Raw genomic sequence first — 10561 nt, forward strand, 5'->3', positions numbered from 1 at the left:
CAGTAGTGTCAATAATATCTCTACCGTGGGGGTGGAAAACGTCAGTTCATGGGGGCTGAAAGGCTAAAGAATCACGCTTTCGCAGACATTTAATCGTACTTACAAGTTTGAACCGAGCCCTGAATCGAGCATTTGGAGCCGACCTTGCTCTCTTTCATCGTCCCCAAAGCGTACAAACTGTATTCCTATCTGCGAGTTCGTAAATTCGTGTTTTTCGAGCTTAGAAATTAGGGCTCGAATGCTTGCGGTGAGGTCGCACTTTGGTCGCCACACACCATCCGTTAATATGATGAAGCTGAGTTTCCGAGGGCCCTGCTTTGGACGAGACGGATCCCAAAAAGCTTTGAAGCGATGCTTTTCCGGTAGCTTCCTCTGATAATCTAAGATAATGTCACTAAAGCGACTCTTGAAATCTGGCACTCCGCTAAATGCCTTCTGGTCGAATACAGCCAGAACCTCCGCATTTGTTCTCGGCCTTGACTTCTCCAGCGATGTTGAATAGTAGACTTCGATGCGATTTGGATCGAACCAAGCAGCGATGTAGGACAGCAACTCCAGTACCCTTCTGACCTTATCCCTATATTGCGCCATTGACTCGCAATTGTCAATTAAGAAAACCTGCCGTTCTCGTCAGTGGAGCCGTCATGCTGTGCAGAGGTTACATACATGGTCTCTTCCTCTCAGGATTCCCAAGAGGACCTCGTTCAAAGAATCTGTGTTCTGAGAATTCTCACGTCTTAGCTTCCAGTCAAGGCCTTGCTCTAGCGTCAATTGAGCGAAGGGGTCATGGCTATGGAATTTAGAGATTTTGTGGTCCAACTCAGGCGTTGCCCGACTCAATACTGATTGGATACTAGAACGTGCATGCCCGCCTGCTCCACCAAGGGGTATCTGGCCGTTGCTCATAAAAGGTCCGTATGGCGTCGCTCTCTGACTGCTTGTGTCCAACATTCCATCGATCCTGCCTCGATCCCGAGAAGTAATCTCATCTTGAGGCCTGCTCAGCAGTCCGGAAGCTGATGAAATGTCAAGTGTTGGTACATTATCTCTGTGAGGTCTTGTTAGGGTCCTGACCTTGTCGTCTGGCTGATGTACATGGTTTGGTTGCTCAAAATGCACGTCCCGGGAACTTATTTTACGCTGCGATGAGCTCCCTTCATTGGCTCCAATCATACGTTCAACGGCTCCTATACCCTGTGAGGGATGTCGAGAGTGTGCTTCCGTAAGCTTCTGGTCTTCGTGTATGGATCCTGATGGCGAAGGCGAAGCCGACCAATTAGGACTTGATAATCGTTCTTCGTGTTCGCCTCTATACGAGTCTGTCCGACTAGTCTTCTTCAGCTTCTCCATCGCTATTTTTGCTTTGGCGATTATTTTGGTTGATCGAAAGAGTACTTGTTTTGAGTTGAGTCGCCCTTGTGGCTCTTGGAGCATATTATCTACCAACATGTTTAGGACTGACTTTGTCACAAAATCTCTTGGGCGCAGGTCAGCTATCGCGTCTTTATGGCGTTTGCCGACTACTTTGAGGACCTCTCTCTCCCGGTAGAAGCAATCGCTGTCTGGAATTCCATATTGAATACTGATCTCTTCCTGACGTTTCTGACGATACTCGGCTACCATATCTGAACCATTAGCAACCCAAGTCGCCACAACACTATAGATACAGCCAAGCGACCAAAGATCAATGGTTTGTTCCACTGCGCTGGGCCGCACTGTCATGTTGAGTGTAGCACATTCGGGAGCCCCTTGGAACGATGTGTAAGCGAACGAACATTAATCACGCCCGATGGCGTTCTGATCTTACCATAAGTGTGGGTCCCGGATCTTGCTGGATCTGTCCGGCCATATATCTCTGGAGAGTGCTTGCGGAAATGGCTCACTCCCAGATCTGCTATTTTAAACACAAATCGATACCTCGATCCATGACCGGAGCTGAAGAGTAGAATGTTCGACGGCTTGAGATCCTGATGCCAGCTGTCGAACCAGTCAGCAAGGTCGAGGTAGAGTGCTCGATGGAGCTAGGTCGTACCCAAGCATGATATAAGGAAGGTCAGCAGTCGCAGACTGCGTATTATGTATGGCATCAAGTCCGTACGCAACATCAAGTAAGCTATCCCAAAAGACCAGAATGTCCTCAGCGGTGGATGGTGGAGTCGTTGTAATAAGATCTTCAAGCGTCCCCTTATCTGCATATTCAAGAATCACATTGTAGGTGCCTAAATGCTCCCAGTGACCATAGAAATGCACGATATTCCTCGGAGGCCTATTTCCTATCCTTAACCTCTTGAAAGCTTGGCACTCGTTCTTGTAATAGCTCTTTGCAGCTTTGGTTCTGTATGTCTTGATCACAAATATGTTGGATCTCTCGTGCTGTACGGTAGCATCATAGGTTAGCCCTAAAGTTGTGCGTAAAGGAGAGGCATGAGTGTACTTCTGTGGCACTACTACGCTGTCCACCAAGCTTATTATATTCGTCCTCTACCTCGATTTTTTGTACAATAGCACTGCCGCCCTCCCACATCTTTCCATGCTTTTTGAATGGCAACACACGCTTGTCATTGAATTCTCTGCCATCACCGAGCTGTTCTAGGTATTGGGGACAAAAAAGCCATTGTTGTTCTTGGAAAGCCTTGAACAGTGTGTCATCCGTCGATTTCGGCCAGTAGGGAGGCTTTATAAGAAAAGGCAGGTTTTGATCGCAAAGACCTTCATGGCGCAGGAAGTGGTCGATGTGTCGAGCTCCTCTAGTGCAGAGCAGGATGCTAAAGATTCGCAGATGTTTGCACGTGCTTGCGTCAACACGCGGTAGATCCCCCTCGTCTCTGTCGTAGTAAACGCCTCTGAGAAGATCGCGTGTACGATGGCGCTGGCTGAGGTATTCTTTCAGCCTCTTGAAAGATATGTAGGAGCAGTTGACGTCATCTAGGATATCTCGATGGCCAGAATAACGATTCTCTGGATCTTGTACCCAATCGAGGAAATCTTGGATAGCCTCGTCGTCATCGTGTTGGTCGCCCTCCATAGCTTTTGTGAGTGAGCTGCATGGTTGTGAATGCAAACCAGTGGCAGGCCATCGTTGAGAGTTTACATGTAAAATGGACACGGAGAGTAGCTGCGTGAAGAGGGGCGCAGGCTCGCTCGAGTACAGCCGTTGAGTCTGCCCCACGGCTTCGGTGAGCTTAGTAATATCAACAATCGAGAGTTGCAATAGGACGAAAAGATGCTGATCGCAGCCACTAATGCACAAATTTGCGCCTGCTTCATACCCTTTCTCGTCTAGCGTTTTGCCTTACAATTTGTTCCGAATGGGAGCGGGCTTAGATTTCTCGCTACACGTCTAGTCACACGTGCATTTTCACCGGTGCTCCGCATTGTCCAATATCGCTAGAGTCAAGCGGTGGCGGGGACCTCTGCATCTTCCTAATGCTTACACTGGAGACTGCTGTCTTCTAAGACTGCTTCTTATTGGTCTGACACCCCGAAATGTCCGGCGTATGTTATTCACCTTCTTGCTAGTGCCTGTTTTCCAGGATTGAATCCACTGTCTCCAACCATTCGACTGCGATAGAGCTCGCTCGTTGCGAATCGCCCACTGATAAAATGCATAAGAGAGTGCGAGGGTTACCACGACAAGAGGTAGAGTTATGGCCAGAAAAGTGGTTAAAGCCTGGAGCTGAAAAATACGTTTTGAGTTGTGCTCCTTTGTTTGCTCGAATCGTATAATATCCGTGCTCATAAGAGTCTGATACAAGGTCAGTGAAAGATCATATTACGAGCATCCAAATTCATTTAATGAAATAACTCACAGATATAAATGTCCCGGGCAAGAAGAATAGGGTGATCAAAGTAATGATTCTCATAGAGATCGTTTCTAATTTTGTCTTTTTGGCAATTTCGTTCATATCAAGGGTCATAGCACTCATGTCATTGGTCATTTTCTCCATGTTTTGCGCCGATCGCTTTGCCTGCCACGTCATGAGTTGGCCTTGAAAAGCCAACTTTTGATTTGCTTCCATATTTTGGACGTCGAAGATACCATGAGTCTGTAGTCGTTAGTCAACACTCTACCTATCTTCTTTTAAAATACTTACTAAGCTTTTTCTTGAAGCCAAGAGCCGCATCAATGTTTCCGTTCTCAAGGCTTGAGTCTGCAAATCAGTCTTTGTTATATGGAGTTTCTGGCAAAATCGCTTCATTGCTGTGTGGCAAGAATCAACAAGTTCTTCAGGAAAATTCTGGTCCTCGTTAGAAGGTTCGTAGAAATTCGAAATCGCTTCAACAATGCCAATGTTGAGCTTAAGTATTAGTGACACATCGTTAATACTTTCTTCGATATGCTGAATTTCTTGCAGATCATCAAAAGTGATAAACTTTTCCGCTTCTCGTGGCTGGACATGATCATTTTTATCTGGCAGAGCCTTGTCAGGAGGCCAAAAGACATTCCGCGAGCCTTCCTCTAGCTTCCAATTATTTGGCAGAGGTCGATCACAGGAATCATAAGGATCTTGACCTAGCTTTACCGAAGAAGGTGAAGCCGGGTACGACCGTTTGCCAGGCTCTAGAGGAACAGTGGTTCGATCAGTTGTTTGGGTGTTTCTTCTCGAGAACATTTGGAACGACTCTTCGTCTAGAGTAGGGCTCGACGGAGTATCCACATGCTTGGACAGTGTCTGACGTGTGTTTCTTTGGCACTTGTCCTCCAGGAAGTTGATGTACCATCGCCAGTTTGCTGAAGCCCATTCACAGATTATCAGAAGAGTTGCTAAGCTTGACCGGAGACTGCTCTCTACAGTGTGGACACTCTTTATCTCCGGAAGACCTCGCAGACCTGTTGCGGACGATATCCTCCTTTTGAGAATTGGATCGGCTTCTATCAGAATCCATAGCATCCGGCCGTTTACAATGTCAAAAGAATGATGCAAAGCACATTGTCGATGTGCCCAAGGCCAGTCCTCCTGGTATTTAGATTTTTCGACTGATTTGAGACCGAAGCACATCTGAAGACACTGGCCAGATCTGCCGAGACTTGGTGCAAGGTCAATTGTCTTTGATCCATTCGCATGATGAACGTGGAAAGCAGTAAAAAAGAAGTCTTGAGCATATTCCCGCCGTCCGAACGAATGAACGAAGTTTAGAAACACTGGGTTAATTTGATGATAAGAGAGCGCAAGGGTAAGCATCAATCGCGTGATCTTCAATCTCTCTCGTGAATGTGTAGCCCGGATGAACCTATACCCCCATCTTAAGTTCTGATTTTCGAAAGAAAAAGGTACGATCTTACATGAACCGACACCTCGGGTCCTGAACGGGACGCTCGCGCGTGAGGCCCAATTGTTCGCGCATTTCAAATGCGTCGGTCACCGTTTCTGGCCAAAAGGCTATCCATGTAAGGGAACAAGAACTTCAGACGACTTTGAATGGGGGGTTCGTACCATTACCTGCCTCAGCAAATTCGAGGAAATCTACGGATGCCTTTTTTTCTGGGTGAAACAGACGTGGTGCTTGTGAATTCAGACGATCATAGAATTCATCTAGAATGAATTCGTACGTGTCAGAACGAATGAGATTCTTCGGGTAGTCCAGAGCGTCATTGCAGGACTGTATCACGGGGCCAAAACTCAAAATTGGATCCATGGATTCAGACAGCGTCGCGCGCAAGTCGAGGGTCAAGGAATTCAATGGTCTTCAACTCATACATCGATTTCAAAAGTCCCCATTGAAGGCGAACTTCTCACTTCATATAGAAGTCAGAGGTAAGCCTTATCGGGCACTGGGAGTGGGGCAGGTGCGCTAGCTCTGCGCCTTCTTTCGTCATTGAGATGCATCGAATTATTTCAATCGCCAAGACAATTGACATTGACACTAGCTACATAGCCTTCAAGATAGCCTTCGGGCAGCTTCAGCATGTACCGAGCTATTCGTCATCACTATCCAGGCGCTCGTTCATTAAGGAATCACGCTCAGCCTATTGGATCGTCAGGCACTCCACTTCAAAGCATGGCAAGGCCTAGGGATGGAAGGTGGCTCACCTTCGTCAGACTTCTGGGTACAAAGAAGACGAAATTATCATTTTTGTGCTTCAAATGGTCAGCAGGGCACTGCCTGCCATTGGGTAGCCTGACACTTACTTCAACATTGAAGCTTAAATTTCCAAACCGCCTTCTTAGATAATTCTTCACGATCTCTCTGGTGAGGTGATATCGAGGTACTGAATCTTCTACTCGCGGCATTGTATGAGCAGTAATCGGAGAGGCTGTCCAAAGCCTTGGCCGCAGTCGTTACGGAAATTGGGCAAAGACAAAGGGCTATGTGAAGACAATGGTTCTATGAACAGTAATTGCAAAGGGTTCAGTCCTTGGTCGGGATTGCCATGGCGAAAAGCAGCGCCTTCTTAAGGACTGAGGGGATGACAGCCTCGTCCAGTTATCTTGAAGATTTTGAGCCGCATTGTAGATGAGGGGCTCGGAAGCGACCACCCACGCGGGGGCACAACATCGTCTAGCCAGCAGATCGTCGATCAAACATGATTCGTCCAATAGCTCGCAATGTCGATCATCTCGTTCTTCACTTGCTGCAGGTTCGGCGACGTGCATAATCTGAACATCAGACAGAGGATCGGCTAAAATCTTGGCTGACCATGCGCATTGATGACAGCATGATGCTGCATCAATTACCATTTGTACTCAAGAGGATCAAAGGTAGGAAGAAGTGACGTTGGGCTTCACCCAGCGTTCATTAAATGTCTGAAGGTTGCGGAAGCGGGAACGGTCGAGCATCAAAAGTTTAAGGGATCGATTGACCCCTCTTACCCCTCGAGCCCCATACAAATCATACTCGACACTCTGACTGTCAGGAGAGACTATCGCTTCCGAAACGCGCATACCTACAAGAAGTATCGGGGGTAATACACCAATAGAGGCGTATGAAATGAGGAATCTCCTTCCGCAGCGGTAGATGCATTGCAGACTCATCATTCTGCTCAAACAGGGGGCACATCGTGCTGAGGCTGAGAATACTGGATATTGGTGGTAGAGAAGTACAGTACACAGCTTCATGATGCAAGCGTCCAGTTTCGCCATGGATTGCGGAACATCGTATTCTCACTGACCGATCAGCTCTGCCACAACCAAGCGCCCAGACAGAAGTCCTTACATAAAGAATTATATCTCAAGAACATGAACAGCCCTTCCAAGGCATCCCCGATTGAATCCGAAGAACCATCAAGGCGACGGTCCATATTCCAATGAATTACTCAGCCTATCACCCCACCGCCTCAAACATTACTCATTGCATGATCACCAGTCATAGCCAGGCCTAGCCTTCTCCGAGATCATAAACCCTTCGCAAGATACATACAAAAATGTCCCCATAAGGCTAACACAAATCGCCCTATTATCTGGACTGCGCCCTCGATCCAGAAGGCTCAGCACCGCCCTGCATCCACGATCAATTAGAGTTAATCCTTAGATGAATCATCCGACCGTCAATTGGAGATGATCATGCGAGTCATCATCTGTAAGGCGATATGCAATGACTGGCACGGACTCCGAACATTGACTCAGCACACTTTCGCACCATTCACTCTTAACGCAATACGTTCACTCTTGATGCAATACTCAGAAGTATTTCGTGCCCCTTTTTCGTTCACAAAAGGTGCGGACTCCGCCTTGGACTCTACGGAAAGTGTGAGATGTGACAATATTTGTCTAGAGCATGAGGGGATCAACGCGAGAGGAAAACACAGCTAGAAGGTAGCAAGAAAACTACTTGTTTTAGGTGAGTCAGCTGAAGAGCATACTCTTGAAGCAGTAATCAGAGCTAATCTGAAATGAAATAAAACTTCACAAGCTTTGTCTCTATCTAGATACCTGATATGTCTTCGCTTATCTTCCAGCTTTGTGACTTTGTGGGTCATTTGCGTGCTTTCCTACTCGCCGTGTGACTTTGGACGGGTGCCATTCCAAATGTTTGTTGATCTCTATCCTCAACCTCAAATTAGACATTAAAGGTCTACAAGTTTTTTGAGTGGTGTTGCCACTGTTGCTGCCATCTTTTGACTCACACCAATGGCAGGCAGCCCAGATGAACAATGTCATAAGGTAAGTGGTAGACTATCTATAGTTGGGTCCTCCTTCTGCAGCATTCATGAATTGAAAGATCTCTGTGCTCATGAGTGTCTATAACCACTATAATTTAGCCTAAAAAAGCAACATGCGGGGACGAGTGTCTAGAAAAGCTGTAGAAGAATTCTTTCTTCTGAAATGATATTGGTAGTATTTTGTCAGCTGGGACAGGACATTCAGATTCATTGTGATGACTAGGCTCGCGTCATTGGCTTTCTCGCAGGCATAATGACGCTCTTGCAGATCTTCAAGTAGAGTTCTTTTTGGCCATACTCGTCGCAATGTGGACCTTCCTTATTTGGTGGGTTGAAGGTACATTTTTTTCTCTTTTACCAGCTTTCTCTGCTGGCGCGCCGCTCTAGTCATTATCGCGACGGGTTGCAATAATTTCAGCCGTTTCGCTGACAGTGCTTAAGCCTTGCGCGGTTTGGGTACGTACAAAAGCGCGAGACTTTTGACAGCATCGACTTCACAGACCTGTCAGTCTGACTTCTTGGTAATAAGCCAAACGCGTGGCCGCCCTTTTTCGGACTCGTTGACAGCAGATCTACCTCATTCGAAATTGCTCTTCTGTATATCTCCTGAAAAATGTCGTCAAGAATGTTGATGTACCAGCGCTAGTCTTCTGCAGACCAGTCTCCAAGGATCAGGTGCATATGAAGAGAAGCCGCAAATGCGCTGGCCATAGTCCCAAGCTTCTTAGACAGGGCAGCCCTTGCTTGCTTGTTATTCTAGTGGTTCTTTCTTGAATTCTTAGGTTTCCTCTGATCATCGCCCAATTTGAGCGAGTCTTCTCTGCATCGAAGGTATGGTGCACCACACAATGCCTTATTGACTATGAGCATTGACTCTGAGAGAGTGACCATTCTACCACCTTGAGGTTGTAGCAAAGCTGATATCCTCGCCCAGACCAGCCCAATTGGTCTATGCAAAGTCATGGAGAAGAGCCTTGTCCTAAAGTGAACTTCTCTATTATGACTTTCATATCCTAAAAATTCTCGTGAGCTTCGAGTCTCGCTGCCTGAGCAAGTCCAGAAGTCTAGTCTTATGAGACAAAGCCCAGCTGAATGACATTGCTTACCTTTTGAACCCTGGCCATAGACTAGACATGCTACATCCTCTCTTTTCTCAATCCGACAGAGCCTGTGATCGCGTTCTCTCAACTTTGCAAGCTGAGCTTCGCGAAGATAGCCTGGGACATATTCCACGCCAGCGATTAATGGGAGACTCTTGGCTGATGTACAACCGGCTTACACTTAGCAGCCATTGACGGACGCATGATATGGACTTAGCTCGAATCTCAACAAGGACAGAAGAGGATAAAGAGAGGGCAGAATTGTTCATCATACTGTAAGAATTTCGTGAAGCAGAGTTGGCCCCCATACACGATGAACCCTTTTCCAGTCCGGGGTTCACTTAACCTACTACTCAGGACTTTTCTAGATGAATCATATTTCTGACCTTTTTAGGAAAGGCTTGAAATAGATTCTTCAGTATTTCAACCCTCAAGTAATGCTCATTTACTCTGGAAATTTATCCATCCTATATTCATAATATAACGAATAAGTTATAAAAATCTAAGATTATTCTAATGTATAATATGAAAACAAAAATTCTTGATATGCGGATTTATCGGAAATATGATTCATCTAGAAAAGTCCTGAGTACTGGGCAAGTTTGGCCCGCACCCCCTGAAAGATTGCGCCCCGGGCCATCAGGCGCAGCTCTTAACTCGTATTCTTTACACATCCCTCGACAATCAATCAAATGGAGATTGAGAGCAGACTCTTATAGTGTGGGTTTTAATATAATAGATTGATTGTCTAGCAAGCTGTCTAAGAACATGATTGTGGAAGAAGAGCCATGCCAAGCCGGGTAGGGCTGAGCTAGGCCCGATTAGGTGATCAGACTGATCTGAGCTCCTGGAGGCCATGCTAACAGAAATGAAGGAATATAACGTCACCCTCGTGACTCCGCTTAGCATTTCTACCTTGTACCTAGAATGTTTATGAGCGTGGATCTTCCAAGTCCAGGTTTCTTCGTGCTCATTCTGCTCATGGATTCAAAGACTTACTTCGGTCAGTCTCTTGGGCAGAAGGAATTTATGACATCGCCTTTGTTCTGCCTGACGAGAGTGATCAGCAATTAGAATGTGGTAATTGAAATATACACCCGAATCTGTGGCTCATAATTCGCGCAATCCGTGAATTTGTGTCGCAAAAACTGTGCGAGCCAATCTCTATTTTGAGTCTCCGATTTCTTCTATGTTCCATCCGAGAGGGTTTGGTGCCGAAGGAGGCATCGGAAGAACTTCGTTGCAGAGACGAATCTTGAAAAAAGCCCGTCGGAAATCATAAACACCTTCAACACTGATCAGGTCGACGTGCTACCGCTTGAGAGTCATGATGTAAGCACTCAGCCTTGAGACGCAAAGA

The 10561-nt window shown here is 46.4% G+C and overlaps 2 protein-coding genes across 2 annotated transcripts; both read right to left on the reverse strand.

Annotated features, from left to right (window-relative positions):
* Positions 1–99: 99 nt before the first annotated feature.
* On the reverse strand, positions 100–5637 carry KY384_002747 (uncharacterized protein; the record flags this gene model as incomplete). Its single annotated transcript, XM_044811269.1, has 9 exons — positions 100–594; positions 667–1715; positions 1808–1977; positions 2033–2373; positions 2435–3181; positions 3810–4046; positions 4095–5232; positions 5285–5369; positions 5436–5637. The coding sequence occupies 9 exons, from the start codon at positions 5635–5637 to the stop codon at positions 100–102; spliced, it is 4464 nt and encodes a 1487-aa protein (XP_044672152.1).
* A 200-nt stretch (positions 5638–5837) lies between these two features.
* Positions 5838–6233, reverse strand: KY384_002748 (uncharacterized protein; the record flags this gene model as incomplete). Its single annotated transcript, XM_044811270.1, has 2 exons — positions 5838–5900; positions 6033–6233. 2 exons carry the CDS (start codon positions 6231–6233, stop codon positions 5838–5840), a joined length of 264 nt encoding a protein of 87 aa, XP_044672153.1.
* Between the last annotated feature and the right edge of the window lie 4328 nt (positions 6234–10561).

This window comes from Bacidia gigantensis (assembly GCF_019456465.1).
Source record: "Bacidia gigantensis strain McMullin 20006 chromosome Unknown contig_156, whole genome shotgun sequence".
Lineage (NCBI taxonomy): Eukaryota > Fungi > Ascomycota > Lecanoromycetes > Lecanorales > Ramalinaceae > Bacidia > Bacidia gigantensis.